Below are 27,207 nucleotides of genomic sequence, written 5' to 3'. Positions count from 1 at the left end.
CACTGAGCCACTGCGACGGGGCGCTTTCGTTGTTCAGTAAGGCAACGTCATGGGAACGACAGCGTTAGGGTAACAGATGGCGCGGATAGCAAACGACCGATGCGATGTGTATGCACGTTCGGTGCTGTCGCATGGAGTAGGCAGCACTGAAAAGTCGCTATCAAGACACGCGCTCTCCGTACGTGGGTAAGCCAGGGGTAGGAAGCTTCCCCTATACTATTGTGCGGCCAATCCAGACGTAGGCGCCATTTCCTGCCACAGCAGCCGAAAAACAACCAACAGGAATGTCATATCGTTGTCATGGCAACCGTATATCCAGCAGAAAAAAAACGCTCCAACCTGTAGCAGTATTCAAATCACCGCCGTCAGATACCGAGCGAATTCGTTTGCCGGTGCATCAGACAGGTCTCCGTATGCACACTAGCGCTTCGTGCCTGTACGGAAATTGTTTGCTTTTAAACATTAGTTCTCCTCCAGTCACCAGTTGGGCAGTAATAGTTTAAACCTAAACTAACTAGTGTTTCCTACTTCTGGGTAAGATAACGTCACTGACTTCTCACAACTACTTAAGCGAGGTGGGACCAGGAACCAAGCGGCATTACGCAAGCATTTGCGCGGTGACAATGGGCACACCTCTTCCTCGCTTCTTTTCGTTCTTTTAAAATGGGCCCAGTGGGAACCGCGGGGACGACGGCCGGACGCCTCTACTGTCTGCCATGCACTTGTAGCCCCTGAGTTTTGGCTTCGCAGCCGCGATCAGCTGCCGCACTTCAAAAAGCGTCATCGCAGAATTGGCAGCAATACCCCCCTCCCCGCTTCCGGTTATTGTGCCATGCTACTATCTCCACATAGCCCCTCGCTACGCATCCTCGGTGTCGTCTGATACGCTTCCACCCGTTTTTGTTTCTTGTCGTTCGCACGTGGTATCCCCATAGGCAAATGCAGAAAGCCGAAGTAGAACTCGTGTGAGCGGTCGTCATCTAAACTCGTGATGCTATTCAAAACATGAAGTAGTGAATTATGGAGAAGGCAACCATTCTCGTAATGCGTTGCCTGTGCGCACCTCATTCGCTGACCTTCTCTTGTGAAAGCCTTCGTTGGACGTGAAACACTGCCCATGGAAGCAATGACTGAGGCAACGGCCCCTGAAGCGCGGCCCGTGAGACTCCCACCACGCGTGGATTTCGAAAGCGCTTATTTGCACAACTTTGGTCAGTTGCTCCGACTGACCGGCGGAAGTGATAACAGATTAGCACATGAACAGAACGGATCAAAAGCAAACGCTAAAGGAGGAGAAATGGCTCCGAATTTCGGCGTAAATGAGGAAAGCATTAGTGGTACTATTATTAGAACAACTTTACACGGTGGAAAATGTAAGGAAGGAAATTACGGAATATTTGGATAAAAGTTCATGGCGGACTCCCTTCCAGAATCGACGCCAGGTGGCTACAAGGCACAGCCGTGCAACCACCTCCTCTGCCTTTCCCGTAGAAAGGAGTCGTGTCTCCGGGTTCCAGCTAGAATAATCAGTCTCCCATTACTCGCGGTTGGAGAGTCGCCACTCGCCAATGTCCCGAGAGTTTGTCCGCGGGGCATTCGAAAAGAATGTGATTGAGAGTAACTTTGCGTAACCCGCACATAACGCAGTCCAGTCTGAATTCGTCAGAAGTGAATTAGGAGTAACTACACGCAATTGATGAAGGTTACTGTTTGCAATTGCCTTCACACTATTCCTCGACCTTTATTGAGAGAAGGGTGTGGGGGCGGAAATTTTAAGTATACTGCTTCTGTTGTAGAAAGTAATTTTATTGTTCGAGTCAATTCGCTCTCTAGCCTATGGGATGTCCGATAGACGTCCTAAGTACCGCGCATTGAAACAACCACGAACTGTAATCGAGTATGGCCATCAGGCGCGTGAGTGGAGTCCTCTCCGTGAACTATATAGGCAGCTGTCGCGGCGGTGGTGGTCGCAGCGTCATATTTGTTCCTGTGCATCAGGAACCTTTACGACGGTCGCCGTAGTGGAGGGCCCGATTGTAATTTCGATCCCATGAAATTTCGCAAGCGCACTGAGGTCGCAGATCACATGGACATTTCTTGCATTTCGCATTGCGACAAACTGCATCTGTCCTGGCCGGGTTTCGATTCCGTGACCTTGGAATCGAATGTCACAGCCATTGAATCGCAACAACTAGTCCAAGTTTGGCGTCAACAGGTTAACGTCTAATGAATATCTGTGTGTCAACACCAACGCGGTGGGCTACGAGGCACCTTGCATTTAAGGCTTCTAAGTTCGACGACTCATTTTTCTTTCTCCCCCTTCTCTCTCTTTGACGTACACCGCAATCTCGGCTTGATAGAAATTCAACCCCCACGCCACGAACTCCTGCATTTAGCAGCCGTGTGCCACAGCCGTGTGTGTGCGTGGTGGCAGTGTAGCATACCTGAGAGGTTTGGTTGTGGCAGCGGTGTGTGCCTTGGAAGGCGGTGATGCGGAAACTTGCAGCGACTGGGCTTCCGTCACGAGGCGGGACCACCGGCGCTCCGGGGTCGCACTGGTCGATGTCCATGCCGCTCGTGTCCACGTCAACGCTGAGAAGCGCCACGGGCCTCCTGCGTGCAGCATAACCAGTCAGGCTCGGTCCTAGTCCATATTTCCGGGACATCCTTGAACTGGGAGGCAACACTGGGATATTTCGTATACTTTAGTATACTGTTATGCTAATGTCTGGGGGAATGGTGCAAGCTTCCGGTGCATAGCAAAATTTTACTTCTGAAGCTTGTCCTGCGCTCACAGCGAGTATTTTGAATTGCCGCACATATACACAAAAAACAAAACAATGGGGCGTGTCTTTTTAAAAAATTCCGAGAGCACTGTGGAATGTATACGCTGCAGAAATGCGAAAGCCGGAGGCATTGCTGCTGTACACGGTGCATCATGTTTGCTCTCATTATCATTGTCAACTAAATGCACCGTCATTATCATTGCTAGGGTCATCATTGTCATTATCCCTGATTACAGCGTCATTGTCATCGCTACTATCATCCTCACGGTAGACAAAAATAATTATGATGTGCGTTTCATGGTCCCGCGGCGTGACGCAGTTGATTAGCTCGACGTAAGATCTGAGGGAGGAAGGTTCGATTCCCAGTGAAGACAGGATTTTTATTTTTCTGATGACGTCATCAGGAAGATTGACAAGTCACACATCAGCGCACAGATTCGACGCACAGATCCGATGCACAACTCTCGCGCCCAGCTCTCGCGCACGGGATTTGGTTCCATGATCCTAGAAAGGCCTTAACAAGTAGCAAAAAACTACAGCTCTACTAAGGAGGACTTTGAAATATATTAAGGCGAAAGCTTTTAATGGCTCATACTCGCGGCGTCTCCGTCCGTTCGTGCCTTGGAACGATGCCAGGTCTGGCCTCTCCAGCACATCGGCGCACTCCTCCTGTCTCCCTAGCAAACACCTGTGCCGGTGGAGGGCGCAGCTGTGTATAGCAACCGTGACGTCACGTGTCTGTGGGCGGGGCGCACGCGCGCGAGTCGGCGGTGGCAGCAGGTGCTTGGCAGGAGTATAGTGGAGCGGCAACGCGCGGCAAGCGGCAACTGTGCGGCAAGCGGCGCGGAGAAGCGGCGACGGCCGCCTGATTCCCCCAACACGCAACGTGAGAAGAAGAATCAGTTTGGTTGCCACCATTTACTGTTCCGGCGTTTCCTCCAATCAGAAGACACACGACCAGGGAGACAGCGACACTTTAGATAGCGACGCAAACTCGGAATACGGACCCAGAGGCAGACGCACTAAAGTATGAATCAGAGATGTTTCAAACGAAAGCTTTCGCCTCATCGCACTTTAATTATCAGAAGTGCCACACAAATTTTTGCTTGTTACGGTTGAAATTTACAATATCTGAAAGAAAACTTCAAGAACTCTCTCTCAAAGCTTGTCCAAATTTTTGCACTTTGCATGCACTTCAGATGAATAGTGGTAAAAAAAGAAAATCTAGCTATACTTTGTGTGCTTAGCATCGAGCTATACATGCGATTCCTGCTCTGAATCTCAGCATACAAAATTCATGTTTATCTCCTTTACGGGGAAATATAATGGGCCAGTTTTCGTTTTTTTTTTTTTTCGAAAGCGATAGCCCGCATGGAGCGTTGCGACTGGGCGCCCAAAAAATGGGTAAAAGGAGAGCAGGCTATGTGGGTTGCATAAACGTAAGCTTGCTGTAGTTTCGGCTCTCTGGTGTACAGGTTGCCAGGATGGGGAGCAGCAGGCTGACAACTTCGGCAATAACGAATAAGTCACTTTCGCCAGCCATCTAAGACGCTGTCAGTGCCTTACGCAAGCTTGTTTTTTGCCACGACGCAGCAGATACAACTTCCGCGTTTTCTTTTCTTTTTTTTTTCGGTAACGTTTCCACGACGACAAAAAGAATACCCAGAGCGGTTTCATAAACACGCACATTAGACTTAAAACCTGAGAGCTGGTAACATGAGCGGTTTCGAAACGTCGTAAAGTGCCAACGCAAGATAAAGAAGGTGTTAAATACTTGTTGCGACGACATATATTACAATTTCTTTCCTGCATTCGGAACAAGAGTACCACTTTAGCCAGCCTTAACGTGGAACCTTGCGTGCTTGTACAAGGTATACAATGAGTTGAAAGCTTGAAGCTCTCAGTTTAAAATCAATACCCCTAGATACAACATAATGAAGGGCCGAATGAGCAACGCAACGGTGAAAAACGGGGAAGCAAAATGTGCCGGAATAGGTCAGCCAGGAACATCATGGGCTTTTTAAATGTTTTCTTTTTTTTTTTTTTTTGCAGAAACGCATGCACATGTTCTTCACAAATATGTTGCATTGTAGATCACTGCGAAGCTTTGAGCGCACAGCGCTATTGGACTAAATGAACGGCCTTAAGTCTGCTATCGCTTGAAATACGCGTGAAAGATGTTCTGCAAATCACTTGGTGCTTCAAGAGCGCGCCTCTTTACCTGGCTGGCAATTCCTTCGTGACGCAGTTCCCTGCAGTCACAAGGTGAAAAAGGTAGCTGATTTTACGAGCGGTACTTCACTTCCATATTATGAATGCTTGGCTGCCAATTGCCTTTCCCGGCCCGTTGGGCTTGATCTATAAACAGCGGGTCAACGTTGCCCGAGCGCTGCCCACTGATTGAAGGACTTTAAAGGTTTCGCCGAGTTCCACACGAATTAAGCACACATCTAAAGGAGTTGCCTAAAACAGTCGTGGAGGAGTCGGACCGGCGAACGGAAAATATACGTACAGCGAGAGATAAATGCATTATTAACAAGGTCCTCACCCACGACATACCCCGGGGATTCCGGCGATCAAATAGTTGCCGCTATTCATCGAAACAACGGCCTGTTACCTCCAAGATAGGAGCGATTCCGGTGCCTCTTACGTCCGCTTTATTTTTATTGTTATCGATTTTTTATACACTTCCTTTCGTTCATAAGTGTGGCTGCTCTGACTCATCAAGCTCAGCCCCGCGCACACATCTCGTAACCAAAGACGACTTCCCACCCCCCCCCCCCCCCCCCCCCCTTTTTTTTTTTTTTTTTTTTTTTTCTGCGGAGAATTCCAGGCTGATGGGACTACCCAATACGCGAACTTATTTCGATGTCGCTCCCTCGCGCAGGGCTGCGTCTGCAACGAGGAGAGAGCGAACTAATCGGAGAAAAATATCTCGTTCCTTCGCGGGCCTCCGGGGAACAACGGTGGGAGGGGAGAAGGTCTAAACAATGACGACGCTGATTGCGATGGATCTGGTAAAACACGGCGTCCCCGGCCGCGACGGTCGAGCCCTCGCTCGGCCGCCGGGAAACGGCATTATCCTGGGCCGCGTGTTTTCCTCGTTACGCCCGCAATACGACGCCCACGCTGCGAGAAATGGACACGGCGCCGCGACTGGCGCGAGAAAGAGCAGCAGGAGCGTTAATGCCGCCCGGCGCGCGCGACCCATGAAGAGCAGACAGAAAGCCCGGGCCGGCTGCCGATTATTGCGCGCGGAAAGGACGGAAGGGTCCGAGGAAAGAAGTAGGGATGGGTGGTATGCGGAGAAGGCGCGCTGCTACCGCCCTCCATTTGGCCGCATCTGGGACGGCCCAGGAAGCCGCCGTCAATCAGCCCCCGAAAGGGGCAGCGAAAAAGGCTTTTCTCGTTACCTGTTTGCGCGACAAAGAGAGACGGATGGCAACGTTTCACGGGGGCGTCCGAGGAGGGAAAGCGACAAGCGCCGCGGCGTCGATAATATACGGCGCATGGGGGAAGGGTAGCGCGCGCTCTCCTCGAGCGCCGGCGGCTCTTTCTCGATGTTCGTCGTACGAAGGCGGCGGCGATTTTTACTGCCGGCAGTATGGCGCTAGATATATGCCCGTGCCTATTTACGTGCAACAGTTAGGTTAGGCACTGGTGTATATGGTCCTTCGTCGACCCTACGCAGTCTTAAATGCATATGGCGAAACGTTATCGAGTGTCCGTCGAATAAATCCTGGGCCCTGAACAATTCGTGTGGGAATGGCTGGTGAAGGAAACAAAGAAAATAATAATTTAGCAGAAAGAAAACATAGGAACGGAAACATTTTACATCGCGCAATCTACTATCAAAACGAAGGGTCTATTCTGTCTTTCTCGCTTCGGTGCTTTTTTTTTTCTTCTTTTTTGCGCGTTAGTTCTCATTCGCCGCGCATTTTAAACCGCCCCAGCGAAAGACAAAAGAGGCTCAAATTGCATGAAGCGGTGGTGTCGAGTGTGGAATCCGCACAATAGCAACCAATGGCGTAGCCAGAAATACCCTCGCGCGCAGGCTGTCCTACTCTCCGCACCAGGCGACATCTGTCGGGTGCGCGCGGCCAGGGGACTGCGGGACCGCGGTATAACTAGTATAACCACAGGTCGCGGGCGCGAGCGCCACCACTAGAGCGAACAAAGCTAGTGTCGACCGAAGGGAGAAAGTGAGATCATGTGACTCCGCTTACTGCTGCTGAAGCAGACGCTCGATTGAATTTGTGGGTTTTAAAAAGTAATAGTCGAGCTTATTTCTGTAGTTTGGGTTGATATAGAGTGCCAGCCTTGGACTTTTTGATCTTCCATCGTTACTGAGGCTGCTGAAGTTTATTTTAAGCTGTTGCTACAGTCCGTTACTGCTCTGTACCCGTACGTAAGCGAGGGAACCCGGCGCAAGCTCCCATTGCTACCCGAAACACAAGCTCACAGAACTCTCCTTCCTTAATTAAAATTTGAATAGGGAAATCAGCGGGTGACCATTCTCATGATATGCGCTACAGAGATTTCAGCGAGCGAGATTTTGTCCATAGAGTTGGCGCTAGAAGTTCGGTGAGTCGCAGAAGAAACGGCGCGCGCGTTTTGATTTGCGCGATACTATTACTGGAAGGATGGAAAAGGCGCTGGCTTCTTCATGGAGCAGTACCCTCCCAAAGAAAGGAGGGATCGTGCGAAGGCCAGGTCTCAAATTATTTTAAATGAACACGCTGACACTGAAGTTTCACTGAAGTGAACTAGAAGATTCTGCCGCCTCGGGCAGAGGTAGGCATGGTTCTCTCAGGCAGCGTCTCCAGTACTGTAGTAATTTCAAATGACAGAGTCCGTGAATAAACGGAAGATGCAGCATTTTATGCATGTTATGATGTGCTGATCGAGATATGCGTCAAAAAAAAAAAATCTACTGTGCGCGGGAAAAACAAACATCCGCTCTAACCAAGATCACAAAAACAGCGCGGCTACTTGGGACAGACAGAGAAGGGAGAATAACGGACAAGCGCTGACTAACAACTGAAGTTTATTCGGTAGATAGATCTCAGCCACAGGAGCAGGGCAGTAGAAAGAAGTACACAGTCATCCCGTACGTACACCGGTTGTCGCATAGGTTAAGGAACATAGGATCAAGATATGGTGTTGATGTAGTATTTTCAGCCCCCAAAAAACTTGCCAAGATATGTGCCATAGTGGACAGAAGAATGAAGAATCAACAAAAAAGCGAGAGGAGGTCGTGTAAAATAAATCACCAGGTTAAGTTCGTACCATGTGCTGAAGGCGTGGTGTATGACATAGAATTTTCTTGCGGAAGGAGGTATATAGGCCAAACAGGTAAATGTATCAACACCCGGCTACGCCAACATAAGGCATCTTTGAAAAATGCCCCATCTTCGAACCTTGCCCTGCACTACAGGGACTGCCCTTTAAATAATGATCAGAGATATCCTGATAAAAAACTATGCACACCTCTTTTTAACAACACTAATGTAATCTACAGGCATAAGGATCAACTAACCAGGGAATTATCGGAAGCCTATCACATCCATAAAAAAGGGGATAGTTGCGTGAGCACGCCATCGGTGCTTCTGCATGACACTGAGATTGTATATTTGGATTCCCATGATTAGACTGAAGCTTGTTTGGGAGCGCATGCGTCCTGGTTCTTGAAGAAAAAAAGTGTATATTACCTGTGCTTTTTTCGAATAAACTTCAGTTGTTAGTCAGCGCTTGTCCGTTATTCTCCCTTCTCTGTTTGTCCCAAGTAGCCGCGCTGTTTTTGTGATCTTGCAATGCACCAACTAGCTCAGATTTCCGTTCTTCGCTCTAACCAAGAGTGCCGATGGCGGTAGTCAATGCTCAAGAATTCGCTTCGTGGAACACACGTCTTCACAGTTGCTAAAAAATTAATTCATGTCATCCTTGTAGTCAAACTTGCTTGCTCTACTACATTCAAGGGAGCAGGCGAATGATGCCGGTTCCACCGACGCTATGCGAAGGCGCTCAACATCTGTCAGGCTCCTGACCGTCCTCTGCTCTTGCACAGGAATCATATTACCAGTGCACTGACTGCTAACATCTGACTGGTTGTGTGGTAGCTTCAGTTGTATTTTTTTTTTTCATAACAGCGAAAATGCTGCAGCCGGTGCGCGTCGTCGTAGCTATAAAGCTAGCCAACTTCGATAACTCTGATTCGAAGTATTTTTTCGGCGAATGACTGGGTCTCGTACCTCAAAATAAGCTTATACAGGCCCAGACCGAGGTGTATAATAAACAAATAAATGAAAGTAATGCTAACGCGCAACTGAGATGCCTAGGAAAGCATCCTGCAGCAGCCGTTCAACTTGCGTTAACCTACTTACTTCGTCATCCGGACGCATCCCACAGGTGGCGCCACGATATGTCTTCGCGCCCAATACGTGTTCGTGAGCGATCGTTCTTAAATTCTGTCGTTAAAGCGCTCTACCACTTATGCATGTAGGTGTGTGCTGTGCCTCGCTATTCACATTTATGCCTGTTCCAGAGAGTACTGCAACATTTTGAAGCGCACTGTTCTCTCATTGACGCAATATACGAAGGTAGACTACCATGCAGGTTGCGAAGTGTAAATCGCCGTTTATGCGTAGTGGTAGCGTTTTTTTTTTTTTTTTTTTTTTTGTCTGGAACTGCCCTTCACATGTAATCAATGCACACGTTTTGCTTTTTACTTTTTTAGATTCTGCGCATGAGAATGTAGAATTTTGGGCCGGATTGTATGTGTTTTCGGCCACCAGTGGTCTGTCTTTGGCTTTCGTTTCCTGTTCCTTAACGGGATTGTAATAACACACGCTTGGCCGAGTTGGTAATCAATGAGTGCAAACAGTTCAAAAAAAGAAAGAAAGAAAGAAAAAACGAGGACTTACGTCCCCGCTTTTTTTTTTTTCTTGCGCAGTCTGCACTCCAACTAAAAGCAATCAAAACTGTTATTTGGCTATTTCACAGGGAAGTCGGCGTGCTAAACGGTTGAGTGTAGTAGCTCTTGGTTGGTTCTGGCTGAGATTCAACAAACATAATTTCATTATGTCCCTGTCCCGAACGGCTAAACAGATCTTTCACACACAGCGAAAGCATCGAAATAGAATACACTCGTATTCAGCCTCTACTGTGCTAATATTTGTTCAAAACTTAAAAGAAATAAAGAGACAGTGTTGCGCCCTCCAGCGGTGGCTCTGTGGATAGGGCTCTTGACTGGTGAGCGGGATTAATACTAGCTGGAGCTTGGCAATTCACTTTTCATGTGGTATATTGAGTTTAGCGTCCAAAAGTGGCATCGGCTATGACGTGCGCCGTAGTGAAGTGCTCAGGAAATTTAACGAATGCCTGGGGTTCTTTAACGTGCATTGACATCGTACACTACACAAGCACCTTCTGCTTCGTCTTCATCGAAGAGCGGCCATAGCTTCCGTGATCGAACCCATGTCTTAGCACGACTGCGCGCTGAGCCCCAACACAGTTAACGTGAACGTCAAACTAAATCCCATTAATAATGAGTCGATTTTAACTCTACGACAATGCATATAAACTTGCTCCAACACAGCCTTGCTGTGACCACTTCTCCGCAGTCCCCATAGGAAACGTCCGCGCGGCAGCGCGCCAATCGGCAGAACATGGCCGCGCCCCGAAGCGGCTAAAAAAATCTGGTCTATCGCCACCGGTCGAAAAAAAAAAAAAATGGGCGAGAAAAAAAGGGGGGAGAAAAGCCGAAAGGTGGTGGGGAGGGGAAAGTGCAGTGTAGCGCTAAGAAAACTTCGGGGGCTATTCTGACACCAACGTCCCCCTTTGGCTACACCCCTGATTGCAACCATGACCCTTCATACGGATGGTTTTACTACTTAGAGTTTCTTTCCTGGCGTTGACCTAGTGCTCTACTTATTACAACTGATTTCCACTTCTCTTGTCAGATTTGAATAATGAACCGGTTTCTGCGTTTTCGTATAGCATATTTTTTTCGTTCATTGTCACTTAGTGGTTTGGCTTGGTTAATGGCGTTTAACGTCCCAAAACAACCCAGAGTATGAGAGACGCCGTAGTGAACGGCTCCGGAAAATTATACCACTTGGGGTTCTTTAGCGCGCACTGACATCGCACAGCACACAGGCGCCTAGGTTTTCGCCTCCGTCGAAAAGCGGCCGCCGAGGCCGGGATTCGATCCCGCGTCCTCGGGCGCAGTAGTCGAGCGCCTTTACCACTGCGCGACCCCGACGGGGCATTGTCACTTAACCGCAGACACAATTAGCGTCTCTGCTTGCTTTCACTATTCGATGTCATTCCCACCTTAGCGAAGAAATGCTTTCCTGTTGCGGCCGACTCGAAATAGGCTGGTTAGGCGTTCGCTGACAAGATTTAATCACACCGCGTTCTTGTTATACAAAAAGAATTAACTACAGGCCGCAAGCATATTCGATATCAGCTACATTTCGCTAAAGTCGGCCTTGGCATCCATATAATTGCGCTCTCCTGCAGGCAGTAAAGAGGGGCAAAGAGCTACGATTGATACCAACGAAGGACTAACGCACCGCGGTAAATATACATGCAAATCGGCCCCCTTCTCACGAATGTTTCCGGTCTTTGTTTCTGTCTGCAGAGTATCATTCTCATGCACACAGACTCCGTGAGAAGCTCGTTATACCTACCTCATATACCCACGTTGTACCTACGTGACAAGAGTTGTTTTCAGTTCTTTTTAATTAGTACTTCCATACTAAAACAAACGGATAAAGTTTCTGAAATGGGGAAGGGGGGATGCCCGTGCCAGGCTTCCTGTTTGTCAATAGCGCAGACTGATGGGCGAGTTGGTATGGCATTCTAGAAAAAGCCAGTGCACCAGCATTTGGTAATATGTTCGTACGTCTAAATGCTCCGGAAAAGCACGTGAAAACTGTCCCCGTCAACACGAAGAAAGATCGAAATCAGTTTGTACCCTGCAGAGGAAATATTCTCTACTCTCTCCCTTTGTCCTATGGCAACTACTATGTTTGAAACACTAGTCGTTGTCTTTACAGACTAAGGGAACACTGCAGTAATGTAAAAAATGCTGCTTGCAACACTGGGTTCATTGTTGCTCTGGTCGAAGACTGTCAAGTTGTATAGCGTATCACAGCTACCATCACAGGCTCCCTCTCAACCCTTGTTCAGGGCTATTTCGTACTATGTAGCCATCATTTTTCTCTTGTTTTACCCTGGATTATCACAAAATAGATTATTGAGGCTTCAGAGGTTGCGTCCGGTACGCGTCAGCACTCCGTTCATCGCCATATATAAAATAAAGAATGCATGTTTCTTGTGTCGCCCGAGAATTTATTTTCTTGTGAATGATCAGAGTATGTGTAACACTTTCCCATGTTTTTTTTTTTTCTTTCTGGCTTATAAGTGGTGGCCACATGTACTTAAACAGAGGCGCTGCGAATAAAACAATCACTTGTTGGTCAGCGCTGTCTCTCGTCCCTTCCTCTCTCGTGTTTGTGCTGGTGCAGTGCCTTTTCCTAGAGCCATCCTGTTTCTGCTTCTTGGTTTATCGATTATTATTAGCCTGCGTGTTGTTCGGAAGCTGCAGCTGCCGGAGGCGGTAACGACGAGGATGCCGCAACGATCGCAAAAGAAGAAAAAAGAAAAAAGGCGATAAAAGGGGCATACGAGCTACTTGGGCAATGTGTGCTATAATGGGGTGGACCTAAGCACACAGGCGCTTTCTATTCTGCCTCTATCAATGTACAGCCGTTGCAACCGGTGTCGGATCTGGGAACGCGTGCTCCGCATCCTAATGCGACAGGCACTAGATATAGTGCGCCGCAGGGCCTGATAAGGTTCATATTTGCTTCTCTTATAGAGAGCGGAGACAAACCTACAAAGCTGCCACTAGCGTCATTGCGTGTTGCGGCAGTGCAGGTGGAATTTGCAGGGCAGAAAGAAATGACACTGAAAAACAAAAACAAAACACAGTTTTGAAGATGTTTTCTTTTAACATAAATAAAGCCGCGTTTTCTCAAAATGAAATGTGTGCGGCGTAATTTCTTGGTCAGTCATATTTCTAAAAATGAGAATGAAAATAGAGTTGGCAGCGATAGTCGTCCGGCGTATCGGTAGGATACGAACCTACACGCGGTTTGTAGTAATAAATAGAATCACGTGTAGCTCCGTTAAGCGAGGTATTGTGCAGAGAGCAGTTATAATGCCCATTCGATTCGCGCCTTTCACTTGCAGCTGGTACGAAAGAAACGCGACGAGCTCGGATAAAAGAGTAAAAGAGAGAAAGAAAGAAAAAAGAATAGAGAAAAAGCTAGAAACAAGGATTAGGTATCCCAAACTCTGCATTCGTTACATAAATACCTCAATGTAGTCACCCAAATTCCGCTGTTACTATATGCTGAGAAAAGTTAAAAAAAAAAATGCTAACCTAACTTGTTCCATGCGAAATGTGTCTGAAAAAGGAAGAAATGCAAATCGCCATTCATAGACGTGTTGGGTGTCCTAGACTGGAAGTTTTCCGCGCCCATCAATTTTTCTTTCTTTTCTTTAAAGCTTCTTTCTTGTCGGGCTATTTTTTTTTTTTTCGTTACGGCAGCTTATATCCGTGAACAAAACGCACGCTTGAATATTTCTTAAAATGTTAGGAAAAAAGACATCTTACGAGGTTTTACCGAACGCCGAGCGCACAGGTGTATGCAACTCCAAGCCGCTAACAATAGCCAATTCCATGTAGGGTACAAGTCATAAATGTCTGCGCAATAGTGTCTTCTTAAAAACTCTAAAGATTTATGCATGCAAACGCGCCACTAGACGCACACAGAGAAAAAAAATATGAAAATATGGTTACAAGTATGTAGCGCGAATGTCTGTAATGCTGTGAAAGCAAGGATTTTGACATATACATATGTTCCGTCCTTTTTGTCTCGCAGTCAAACAGTCGAAGGTGAATCCGGGCTTGCACAGGACTGCAGTGGTTACTGTGAAGTGAATGTCTTTCGTAAAATCGCCTGCGGTGGTTACAGTAACCTATAATTCTCTGCAGACCAGAAGGGGTGGGGGGGAGGGGGGGAGGGGGGGCTCAGTTCGCAGGTCGAGCCAACGTTTCGACAAGTGGACTTGTCTTGCGGGCTGAGGTACACGAAACTGAGGCTGCCAGCGGAAGGGAGCAGAGAGGTTAGCGGAGCACCTTTCCAAGCGCGCACCCCTATAGAAAGCCGGTCCTCGGGCATCAGGACGTTTGTAACTATCCGTTGTCAGCCAGTGTGTTTTGAACCATCCGCTTCATGCAGCTGAGGCGGACGTCCAACCCACTAGCCACCTGCCACCTCCCGCCATCTTCTTTCTTCCGCTTCCCCTCTCCACTTGTCGATTTAGAGTGGACAGGAGAGATTTTACTCTATCATCTCTGTCGCAGCCCACACTATCTCTCGCATTTCTCTCTTCCCTAAATGCGGACAGAAAGATTTCCCGGCCTACACTTTACTACCTGTCAATCTGGGCAGGTACGCTGCGGACGCCGACGACGGCCCAAAACTGAAGAAAGAGCTGATAAGAGCTAAAACTTTAAAATATAACTTCCATCAATATAACTTCCATTTTGCACCGCCTACTATATAATGCGGTGAACTATGTATAAGTGACTGCCGCATTCAGATGCGGAGCACCAGTTCCCGGATCCAACACTGCAAGTGCAACGGCTGTACATTGATAGAGGCAGAATAGAAAGCGCCTGTATGCTCGGGTTGCTAGTTCCCCATATAAAATAGTACACATTGCTGCGTTGGCTTACCAAGTAGCTCGTATGCCCTTTTTATAGTTTTTTTTTTTTTTTTTTTTTTTTTGCGTTGCGACATTCTCATCGTTTTTGCCGCCTCTGGCAGCCGCAGCTGCTGAACAACATGCAGGCTAATAATAATCGATAGGCCAAGATATAAAAAACAGGAAGTCTCGCATGCATGTTCCCCCCCCCCCCCCCCCCCCTCTTCCTGGTAAGATATTTTGCCGTTTGTCTTAGTACGGAAGGACTCATAAAGAAGAACTGAAAGTAGAGCTTCTTGTCACGTAGGTACAACGAGCTTCTCAAGGAGTCTGCGTTGCATGAGAATGATGCTCTGCAGACAGAAACAAAGACCGGAAACATTCGTGAGAAGGGGCCCGATTTGCATGTATATTTGCCGCGGTGCGTTAGTCCTTCGTTGGTATCAATCGTACCTCTTTGCCCCTCTTCACTGCTTGCAGGAGAGCGCAATTATATGGATGCCAAGGCCGACTTTAGCGAAATGCAGCTGATATCGAATATGCTTGCGGCCTGTAGTTAACTCTTTTTGTATAACAAGAACGCGGTGTTGCACCTCGAGGCCTCATTCTCTCTTCCAGATAGAGATGTCAAATATGCTCTTTCTCACACTTTTTATTGACGCTGCAGCGGAAGCTGCCAGAGGCGTAAGCGTTAAAGCAGGGAAAACTAGTGCCCAATAGAGCATTCTGAGTTTAGGATTACCAATGCGCAATATTTCCTGAGGCATTCAAACAAGTGCAGTAGCTTTCCCTTCTTATGTTAACCACACGAATGATTTTTTTTCTTTTTTTTTTCTTTTATCACGCCTGATATAATCGGCCGCCGAGGGAAACGAAGGGAGCGAGCTATGGAGGGAGACACTACGTTAGTTTGATCGCACCTGTGACTGTTTAGCGGCAGGTTTAACTTTCATCTCAATGCCTATGTATTATGAACATAAAAAAAAAAAAAGACGACAGTGCGCTGGTCTGATGGCGCTGCACAGTAATGGCATAAACGGCCATTGGAATTGGTTCTAACCTGAAACAACAAGCAGACCTCCAGCTTCCCATTTGCTCGAACTTTTCAGCCCTGTAAAGTGTCTTCTGTTAATAGCAGATTAATGTTCAGACATTTGCTACTTCAGGATGGGTCCATTTTTAAGTGGTGACCTATTTTGCTAAAACAGCAGCTTTGTACAGCCGCATATTTACGACAGCAGGGACTCTTCTTCTGGCTTTTTATCCGGTGGTGAAGTGCTAACAAAACATTGTTCTCTGCTACTGCTCAGCAGTGCAACTAAGCAGACCTTCTTTACATGTCACCATCGTAAGGTATCCAGCCGTTCGTATTGGGTTACTGCGGAATGGATTTAAGGACAAAAAATGGAAAAGGAATTGTGCATGTTTGAATGCCTTCGCCTCTCTCTGCGCTACATATATTCTATTACGGAACTACAAGAACCTGTCGTCGAATACTGAATTTCAACGTTATTAACGGAATAGCTGACAGGCGAACTGTGCCAGCATAATCTGCTTTTAGGATGATGCTTTTCTTTTTTGCCGCCATCCATTGCCTGAGAGTTGCGGCTGTTTTACTTTGACGGGATTTATGGCTCGCTAGTGAGTTTTTACGCTTGTACATTTGTTGTATCATAGGCACTTCGCCTGACTTGGTGCGCTCGCGAAAGTGATGCGGTGACGCCCTCGAATTCGGCGCCACTGTCCCCCTCTCAGCACTCCCCGCTCGGGAAGGATTGGGAGGAAAGGGGTTGAACTCGCGCTGGAGGAGGCATGGAGGAAAAAAAAAAAAAAAAATGAGCGCGAGCTCCACCACTGGAGCGGGTGGCGCTAGTGTCGACCTAGGGGAAATTCGATGAAAAAAAAAAAAAAAACAGAGTGTGGAATTATACCGAAAGTGGAAAATGCAGATCAGGAAGGAAGATTTCTTTGATAACTCAAGAGGCAGTGCCCTACTTTTTGAAGCTAGATCAGGGTGCCTTAGAACACGCAGCTACAAAAAGAAATTTAACAATGGAGATGACGCATGTGCTTTATGAGGAAACTCCAGTGAAACAATTGACCATATTATACTCGAATGCAATGGTATCCATCTGGAAGTTGATGCAGGCGCAATCACTGTTCCTGAAGCTCTGGGGTTTAGAGATAACAGTGGCCGGGTGAATAAACCGGCGGTGGAAACTAGCAAAAAACGGTTGGAAGATTGGTGGCTTAAAAGCAGAGAAGTGACATAATGTTAGTAATGTAGGAGCAAAATTTAATAAATAGAATGATGGTTTCGTTAACCATTCTAAATCAATAATTAAGATATATGGAGAAAAATGAACATGATAGCTACTGCTACCACCCCGTTTCAAAGGGGACGCTCCTATATTCCATCCATCCATCCATCGGGACCAAGTGGGATCACTGACTCCGCTTACTGCTGCTGAAGCAGGCGCTGGATTGAAGTTGTGCGTTTTACAAGCTAAAAGTCGCTGTTTTCTTTGCAGTTTTGCTTTTTGATGTGTGCCAGCATCACACACTTTCATCTTGCGTCGTCACTGCTGTTACCTTAGTTTATTAGGCTGTTGGCATGGTCTGTTTGTTACTGCTCTGTATAAGCGACGGAACCCGGCACACGCTCGTTTTTTTACCCCCCCCCCCCCCCCCCCCCTAAGAAATGCTGAAGGAAGTAGGTTAGACAAGTTGCCAATGCGAAAAGAAGTGAGAGGTGGTTCTTGTGTGTGTAACATGTGTTTCAATGAGTAAGATTTTATCTATATGGAGTTGGAGAATTCCGTGAACTGCGGCGAAGGACTGGCGCTAATTAAAATTTATGTTCTTGAGCTTATCACTTTATGAAGCCAGCGAAGTCTGATCGCTGGCAAGATAGAAAATATACTGGCTTCTTCGCAGAAGCAGTACAACTCAGAGGAAGGAATGTTTGTCCGAAATTCGGGAGATGTCAAATTTCTTCTCAGTGAAAGCATTGATGCCCGAAGCTAAACGTTTCTGCTGCCACCCTCAGCGGTACGCGCTGTGACTGCCTTAGGCAGCTTCAGCAGTAATTTCAAATGAGCTACAAAACGAACATGCATGCACACCATGATCTGCTCACGTAAAGGTCAACAAAATTACTCGGAAAAACAAACATCCACCCGAAGCACGAATGGCAGATCGCGGTTAGTGCACAAGAAGGACCGCACCTGCAGAGTTGCTTTAAATGATTTCTTCGCATCACCCCCAGTGTAAAACATGACTCTTCAAGGATCAGCCGAATGGCGCCGCTTCTACCGGCACTGTGCGAAGTGCCCCGTATCTATCACTACCGGAGAGCTCCGTTCCTCGAGAAGAGAAATATGATTACCGAGCAGAGCACCGATGTAGTGGTGCAGCGCGTTATTTTCTCAAAATGATTACTGTGATTTATGACTGCTTATTTCTGATTGGATGTATCACATGTCCACTTTCTTTAACAACAGCGCTAACAACGCTTCAGGTGTGCGGCGTTGTAGCAGTAGTTCAAACTCGCCAGGCTACGCTTCGACAACTCACGGGCTCTGTGAAATTCCTTCTTGCTGAATGGAGTTGGCCGAATACTGCAAATAGTCTTCAACAGGCCTAGACCGAAGTGCATATAAAATAAATAAACAAATTCAACATTAACGCGCAACTACACTGCCTTGGAAAGCATCACACAGCCGCAGTTCAACGCGCGTTATCCCACTTAATGCGTCACGCGGCGCTGCCAAGAGGTGGCGCCACAGTGCGTCCTCGCGTAATCCTCGCGAGGCAGCGCCGCGGGGAATGGGTGAAGCCTCGTCATCGTCATATAAAAATATAATAAAAAGCATCATGGGAAATTGGCTGTCACGTGACACGGCAAGCGTAGGCGGAAGCTGGTTTCGGTTGCGGTTTCGCAGGCTGCGCTCTGGGGGAATGCCTTCGCTGGGAACCTGAGGCGTGCTGCGTGCAGACGATGGATGGAACTTTGGACCTTTAGACGGGCCGATGCTGCCACCACCTCCACGGTGCATGTGTGTATTTCGCAACGTGAGGTTGGGTCCTCTCAACTGAGCCATTGAAATGCTGCGGGGCTCGGAGCACAAAGACAAAGCACAAGGACAAAAAAGGACGAAGCGCTGATTACCGCTTCGTCCTGCCGTCCTATATGTTCTTTCGCTTCGTCTTTGTGCGCTGAGACCCGCAAGCATGGAATCAAACCAACCAGCCCAACAACAAGTACTGCAATATGAAATGCTGCGTGCCGGGATGCTACAACTACAATATACCGCACGAGGCTGTCGCTCCAACGGTGAGTATCCTGTTATGCGCACTCCTCGAGAAACGAAACGTTTGCTTGTCAGGGTATGTGCATGTACTGTTCGATACGAAAATCGTCTATTTCATAATGCAGACCTCAAATACATGTACTGCTGCAGCTAGTTCCCCAGGCATGCAACGTTATTTCGAATCCGTAGTCTTCTTGACGAACCCGTGGATGAAAAGGCTATCTGCAGTTCTCACCAGTGTGCTTATAAACAGGAAGTACAATGCAATATTTGTAAACAAAGTAGCTTACGTGTTACGACGAGACACACAACTTTCGGTAGTCCACTCCGGTGGGCCTTCCGCTGGCATTCTAGGCACTATACCACTTAGCACCCAAGCTCGCTAAATAATACCATGTACCCTGTTGCTTTTGAATCTGGAGACTATGTTGGCTAATTTGCCAAGAATCATTGCGCTCAAGAGAGAGAAGCACCGTTGGAGAGAAGGCAGCGGCGTCAGAGGAGGTTGACTTGCGGAGGCTCCCTCCTAGTTTTTTCTTCGTCTCCAGGTGCTGGAAGGTTCAACACAACGACGCAAAGATACACGCCTGCATTTTTACGTCGCTGCACTGACACTGCTTACACAGTTATAAGACACGCGGAAGGCATTGTTAAGAGAGGCCTCGTTTGGGCACTGCGAGCCAGCAAGATGTAAGGACTACGTCCTCTGACGTGCAACGAGAGAGTTCGAAATCCCGCAAGGTGATGACAACATCCCGTGCACTGCATATTTAATCCGGGACGCTCATTTCATTATCGATAAGAAGACATGATGTAGTGCACCCTCAGAAGTAATAATACATTTCACCTCCTTCTAGTCCAGCTGTACTCCCCCAACAACGTCTTCAGCCATGACCGACCTTCCCCTCTGCAGAGGGCTGTGACCCAGAGCAGAAGGGTTCAGTCAGTCATTTCCAGCAAAAAAAAAAAAAAAAAAAAAAAAAAAAAAAAAGAAAAGAAAAGGGGCATTTCAAACCAACCAAACTGAGCAGCGCTTGCCTGTCGGCCCACTTGGACGGCGACGGTGAGCCGGACGAAGACATGGCCTGCGGAGCCATCTTGCCGGCACCGGCGAACACGAGGACCGTGTAGGAGACAAGCCAGCGGTGCAGCTGACAGGAGTAGTACGTGCTGGACCAGTGGCCGCGGTAGTTGGAGCGCGGCGCCTGCGGCGAGTCTTCCTCCTCCGCGGGCAGCCACGGCACGTGGGGCAGCTGGAAGTTCCGGCGCTCGGCCAGGCGGCCGGCGTCCGTGCGACTCAGCGAAGCCAAGTACGTGACCCAGGGCCGCGACGAGGTGCCGTTTGGGCCTGCCAGCAGCACGCGGCACGCCGAGAATCGCTCGTCCGACGCCAGTGTCTCGTTCAGCAGGGGGAGCAGTATGCCTGCGTACGCGGCACCCCTCACTACGCTGAGCGCCCTTTCGGTAACGGGCCATAAATAGAGAGATATTTATCGTACCCCAGGCCTACTGAGGTAGACGTATAGGGGAGATCATCGCCTGTCCTGCGTCTTTCTTTGCGTATGTGTCTTTGTTTTCGCTATAGTTGTCTGTAGGGTAGCAGGGAAGAGGTTAGTTGTCACTGCGCGTGCGTAGGTGGCTTCTGGTAAGCCAGTATATGTCTACGCTATTCGTAGGTTCCCGCTGTTCTAAATCTCTCTAATATCGCTCAGTGCGACACGAGGTCAGACTTCAACGACTCCGGTGTCGGAAACCGTGATTTCCACACTTTGTGATGTGCTGTTTTTGCAACGCAACAACGTAGTGAAATGAATTAGCTTTAGGTGAAAGGGCAGCAAAGCGAAAGACAAATTAGGCGAGATAGAGGAAAGACATGCATATTGGTAACATACACTCATGCAGCTTAAAATTCTCAGGCGAGCGTAGAGTTATCGGCCGATAGGCGCATTTATGACTTAACGGCGTAGAAGATGGCAGCCCACGTTCACAAGAACCTCATGCCAGCGCGATCATTGACTGTTTGGATGTTCCCAACAAAACAGCTCTCTTCCCAGCTTAATTATTTTTAGTGTCCTACCTTAGCGCCATTAGTAAAAATCGAAGACCTTTGCACACAGTTATATTTGTGCAAGGAGGTTAATAACCTATTTGTATTAGTGTCAGTTTACAGAGTTGTTAAGAAAACGGTCGTATAAAGCTGTAGTGTCCAAAACGTGATTGGTATACACACATTATTGTTTAATAACTTCATTCGCCGAAAAGAAGAGCGTCAGTGCGCCTCTACAATAGAAACTGCTTTACCTCAAGATTAAAAGAGGAAGGGGGAGAGGGGGCGCTTCCTGGGCCCAATCTGCCCATCCCATGAACTTCGTCGTCCAAACAGTTGTGCGTGTTTTTGCCGACGCAGCCGGTGAGTTATACGGTCAGTTGTAAGGCACATCAGAACATCTTTTAGTAAACATCTTGTAACACGCATGCGTATCATCATCGTCACTGCGGCTGTTACATCAGCTGCTTCCGGCTCTGTCCGGATTGTCAGGGGCGAGAAGCATAGGTGCTGGATCAGCGGATGTCATTTTAACAACGTAAACGACCGAGCGCGGTTAACGACCGTTGTTTAAAAAAAATGGAATGAAGAAAACTTCAGAGCGCTTTAGCTTCGCCTTTAAGTATAGCGCGTGACTACGTTATCACATGCCGTTTGCATTGTGCATTCATCGGGTGCACCTTCATTCAGCTTGAACCAACGAGTGTTCGTGGCCAACTGGTAGCTAGCGTACCCATATATTGCAATCAGCAGGTCATGGTTTTGTTTCCTACCCTCCACCAAATTAGCCCAACCTTATTTTCCGCTCAGTTGCTTTACTTTGTGTAAAGCAACATTCATAAAAAATTCGGCGTCAATCTGAGATTTTTCCCTGTTCCTGAATTATATTCTTCCATCCAGATTTTTCGCTCGCAGCCAACGACGACGAAGTAGGATTTTCTGCAACACTGGACGCTAAACGCTGTCGCGTCAGATGGCGGAGCATGACGCCGCGTGCGGCTCTGTACTTGGTACTTAAAATAGAGATGAGCACGAATATTTAGATACCGTGCTCCAGATCCTAGATGCCTGCCTAAAATTCACGGTAGCGCAATGCAACTGTTACCTTACATTCACCCATCGGCTTCATTTTAGCGCTAAAGAACCTGCTGAAAACGACGGGATATTAAGAGCGCAGTTTCCTCTTAAGCACAGTTTCCTCTTATGTTCTCTTACTTAGTTGTGGTAAAAGCCACACGCCACTGTAGCCAATTTTTAACTCATCAAAGCGAAATGCATTTGTATAGAAAAACAGCAATCAAAACACGGCATTACGAAACTGGCCCATATGTCACCCAAAAGTTAACGAACTCTGAGTGGGTGAATATAAATTGCCGCGATGAGGCCTATGTCAGCTGCAGGTGACGCGAGCGGCAAACCAGGCATCAGAAAAATGCAGCGCTGAAATTGCAACGCTGTCAGGACGCGGTCCCGTACTGAAAAATGGCTCGCATGATGCAGATCTAAGGTAACTGCCGCAGCGCAAGGCCCCACATCATGGCCGCGGAGCACTTTCGCTTCCTACGCTGGCGGTCGCCACAGTTGCTACGCCACCCCGCAAGGTTACCCGGTCTCTGTCTGTCACTTCGCGGGCGAGAAATAAATTGTTTGAGCTCTCGCACGCCGAGTCGTGTGCAGGACCGGAACTCCTTCGTTAACCCCCCCCCCCCCCCCCCCCCCGCTCTAAAACCCTTTTCATCCCTCCTCCCCTGGGCGAAACCAATACATTTGTGGCCTCAGATGCTATCGCGCGGGAAAGTAGAAAGTAAAAATAGGGGAGGAGGGGGACCTCGCTTGCTTCACCGCTTGACTGTAATGAACCACGTGTCGTCACATGCGCTCGGCGAAATGGTGCACTGCTCGGTGTCCTTTGCACACCGCGCCACATTACGCGTGCGCCAGGAAAGAAACAGAAGACTAAAAGAAATGAATTGCGTAATTTAGGCTTCGCACGCGGAATAGACGAGCGTCTGTCTCCCTGTGTTCTGCCCCAGGCAAGACAAGGCTGAGCAGCGAAAGTTAAACAAGGCTGACGGTTGCCGCCTATACGTCTCTCCCCGGAGGTTTGTTTACCTTACCAGCGCGAGCCCGAGTTCCTCCGGGTTGCAAAACTGCGTAATCCGACGAAAAATTGTAAACTAACTTCCTATCTCACTTCATAAAGCGTATACGTGTGTTGCGCGCACTTAGGCAAATGCGCTGTAATGCGTATTCGTGAGCTGACTTTGTGAGCGTAGCCTTCAGAGGACTCTGCTTGCAGCTGCTGATATGAGGCTTGTGCATCTCGTTCTGATAAACGCGCAAAATGCGTGACACTTCCGTGCACATTACGTAGCATAACTTTGCGACTAATTGACTCGCATTTCTCACTATGACAGAAGGATAGCGCGTTCGACTCGGAGGCCGAATAAGTATGAAACGCGTTTTATTCGGAAGCGTCACTTGCACATGCCTTTCTGCGCCTTTTATTTACATTTCGCTTTGCGTCTTGTCCCCATTAAATGGAACATTTGCATACGCTAGCGGGGCTTAAGGAAAACAGAGCGCACGGCTATAGGGACAAGCAGCTTACCGGAAAGCATGATGAAATTACGAAGCTACACAGGAAGCTTGTCTTTGAACAATAAAGCTGAGTTTCGCCGCTTATGCAAACGAAGAGTCCTAATCTTAAACCATCGCAGACGACTACGCAACAACAGGAAGAGTGGACGCAAGGCGTGAAAGCTTTGCTGCATAATCTCGCCACGTGGCGATCTGCGCGCGAATTTTGAAAGCTGCACTATGCGCCTTAGCTGTCACTGAATTATAACGAAGGCGTGGAGTGTTCGTTATCGCGCCGTTCCTTTGTGGTTGGAAGAAAGTTTAGCTTCATTAGCTGCGCTGATCGCGTTGGAACGACGCATTGGGCTTTTCTTGAAGGTGCATCATGTCTGACAAACAACTACCTGCTACGTCAAAACACGTAGATGTAGCGATGAGAAGAATATATATATATATATATATATATATATATATATATATATATATATTTTTTTTTTTTCGATTGCCTGCGTCATCAATTATCGAAAAAAAAAAAAACTCGTCACGGCCTTACCAGCCCGATTGCGTAAGAGAGGTTTCCCTTGGGCTAGAGAAAACATGCTTCTCGTGGTACGTAAAGTCGTTGGTGTCGTTCCATAGGTACGTGCAGAGAAAAAAAATCTATGCAGTTGAACAGGTCCTCCCTTGGCGTGCTCACCGCTCCTTGGAAGGTTAACGTTTAATACTGTCCTTGAATAGAGTGCGGTTTTCGTGTGAAATTTTTTGCATGCCTGAGTGTAGAATCCGGCATCACTGCCACGAGAAGCAAACCACGGTAAAGCTGTCGAAGAGGATGATAAACTGTTAGGTTGGGAGCCTCCGGCGCCTAACAGTTTACCGGCCGCCCCGGTTTCTCGTCCTTCCCTTGCTCGCTGATTTGGTCACCCTCTGTTGTGTGACACCCCGCGGTGAAAGAATGGCCATCGCCGGAGCGCTGAGTCTTTTCTGTCGAAGTGTGCGACTCAGACGAAGACAAGCGAGCCCTTCTGTTTCTGAGAATTGTGTTTTATGGCCCACGAAGATGCGGCGTGGGGATGCCTCAGAAATGGAGACGGGATGGGGACCGCTACTGCTCCTCGGACCGCACATGTGGCTCCTGCTGCGCGATGCTTTTGTTCGTTGAGTGCTTTTCCGTGTCGGTTCGCAGGGCTGTAGCCATGTGTTTAGACGCTCGACGGTTTCGAGGAGACGCGTGGTGCGGGAAAATAAAAACAACTTCGTTAGCTCCGACACGCCATTGGCCAATTTAAGTTGGTCTAAAATTCTCGGATTGGCTACCAGAAGAGGGACAGTAATTGATGCGTAGGAGGTGCTCCCAAAACCTGGGAAAACTGACTTAAGGGGATGTTTTGGCGCGAAATTGGGAGAGCACGCCGGGTCTCGGCCGTCTCTGGATAACCGCCTTTCTTGATCTGCCCTGTACGTCTTTGGCCCTGTCTTCAATAAACTGCCTTTATATTCAAGACTTCTCCAGCTTGCAACGTGTCGCCGGACGAGCGGACGAAGGAGCTTGGCGCTCTTCGTTCGACCGACGCCATACGATCAATCACCCCATTCTGAATTTAACTTAAACGCTCAAGCTCTTGAAGGCCGTGCCAAGCTGCGTGACGTCCTGCATTCATAAGAAACTCGAGGGTGGGCATCCGTTGATTGCAAATAATTTGCGCGTCACGACCATCCGCGTGGCAGTACCAAGCGCATCGCTGTTGCTACGCCGATGATCGAGGCGCTCTGATTCAAGCGAGTTCTGTAAGAGAAAGGCTCACGTTCGCTGTTGTGGGCTGCCACCGGGACGAGCAGGCGGGCGGCCAAGTCCACCTTCTGACGCAGCAGCTCGGCGTGCGCCTCGGGAAGCTCGACGTCCACCACGCGGAAGGCCTCGGAAGCGGCCGCCGCGTCCGCCGGGAGTGAGCCCGCGGCCCCGTCGCACGACACCGAGTCGACGCGCTCCAGGCGCTCCTCGGCCGTCGACGCGGCGGCCGCGTGCCGCGACACCCGCGCCGCAGGCCGCACATCGTCGCCGCCGGAAGGCCGCTGGCGCTGCGTGCAAGCGATTTCATATTGCTCAAAGTCCACAATGGGTCGCAATCGTAGGTGGGCGCCTCAGCTGTCTGCACTGCGTGTTGGGGACCCGTACTGCTAGAGCCGCTAGCTATCGTGCCTGATCCCCTGCAGTGTCGTGGATGTCGTCTTCCTCGTATGCCATTCCTTTGGCTTCGTAGATCGATTGGGACGTGCCGCAGGGTGTTCTGTATTCACGTAAGGTTTTTCGAAAGAGAAAGCGTGCCATGCTCTCTCATATCGCTATACGATATTACATAAGCAGCACTATACGTGACGGCGCTGGCAGGAGTGTTTCGCGGGCTGTAACTAACATACCCACAAGCTAGTTTCTGATCCCAGTACGCACTCGGAAATTGAAAAAGCGCACTGACAAGACAAACACCGAGGCAGAAGTACAAGGGACAAGTCTATTTTTACCCTTTCTGAACCACGAACCCTCTCGCGCATCTATAAGCATTGTTGAGTACGGATTTACCCGGTAGAAACACGTCTCGAACGAATATTTCATCTCTTTCTATCCATTCCGTTCGAACGTATCTTCGCTTCTTATCATTCCGCACTTCCCTGTAGCTCTGGGTTCAGCAGTCTCTGATGAACAGTTGCAGCGCTGCCATTCCCATTTTAGGTACTAGCGCAAATACACACATATACAGCCGCACACTAAATAATATGAACCACGCTTCGAGGGTTAAATCCTTCTGATGCGTTACCTAGCGCGAACAGGGGTAATTTCTGCTTATGCAAGTAAACGCCACTTGAGCGCTAGCGCGCAAAGGCAGAAAATCCGATTTCCGTTGCCCAAGGCGAGAGAAGAATTAAAACACAGTCCACATTACTCTGTCCGCGAGTCTATTCACACGCGCAGCTGATTGCCTAGCGGACACGTAGATTGACATGAATGCAAACATCTACCAGAGTGGGACAGACGCACGGGCCAACCACCCGACTTTGTTTGAGGACGAGGGCCACCGACCTGGTATCGCAGGATGCGAGCGCGATGCTTGCAGTGCAGGCAGCCGGATCCGAGGGCCCAGAAGCCGAGCAAGGCGACGCACAGGAGGGCCTGGCGGCGGCCCGACATCAGCGCATCGTGCGCCTAGGGCGCGGCCCTCACTGCAAGGCCGGCCTCAGCGCTGCTGCTGTTGCTGCCGCTGACACCAGCAAGGGGAGGAAAAAAATAAAACGTTCATGCACAACGCACAATTAGTGACGGCAGAGCAAACACGTATACACGCATGCTGTTGAACTATCATTGTGAACATGCGTGCTTCGTTATTGCTGCATGTCTCTCACTTTCGCCGGAATGAATAGCTCGTACTTTTTTTCCCTATGCACCCTGCCCTCATTCGGGAATCCCTTGAAATCATTTGCAGTGCGTTACTTTTGATACCTGGTACATTACAGGACGCATTCGCACCTGCGTGTCGCCGACATCTGGCGACCGATATCGGTCGATTAAGTACGCTTTCAGAACAGAGCGCGACCGCAACGAATGGGGCCTACAGACGAAGTTGTAACGCTGAAGTCAGCGAATATTGCATCTGTGTAGAGTGCCATGGGATGGGGCCTCGAGGTGGCAAGTTTCTTACTTCTG

General features: G+C 48.6%; 1 protein-coding gene across 1 annotated transcript in view; it reads right to left on the bottom strand.

The window, feature by feature from the left end:
• The window catches only part of LOC146202002 (putative G-protein coupled receptor CG31760), a 90,812-nt gene extending 64,056 nt beyond the window's left edge, over positions 1 to 26,756 (bottom strand). Inside the window, exons 1-4 of the mRNA XM_084587893.1 lie at positions 26,587 to 26,756; positions 25,316 to 25,589; positions 19,934 to 20,306; positions 2,445 to 2,613 (exon numbers count right to left, since the gene is read on the bottom strand). Of these exons, the coding sequence (XP_084444019.1) occupies positions 2,445 to 2,613; positions 19,934 to 20,306; positions 25,316 to 25,589; positions 26,587 to 26,694 (924 nt within the window). The 5' untranslated portion in view covers positions 26,695 to 26,756. The remainder of the gene's footprint in view (positions 1 to 2,444; positions 2,614 to 19,933; positions 20,307 to 25,315; positions 25,590 to 26,586) is intronic.
• Between the last annotated feature and the right edge of the window lie 451 nt (positions 26,757 to 27,207).

This window comes from Amblyomma maculatum, chromosome 1 (assembly GCF_055883805.1).
Source record: "Amblyomma maculatum isolate TAMU_Amacu chromosome 1, ASM5588380v1, whole genome shotgun sequence".
NCBI lineage: Eukaryota > Metazoa > Arthropoda > Arachnida > Ixodida > Ixodidae > Amblyomma > Amblyomma maculatum.
This window is presented reverse-complemented; position numbering and strand designations above follow the sequence as displayed.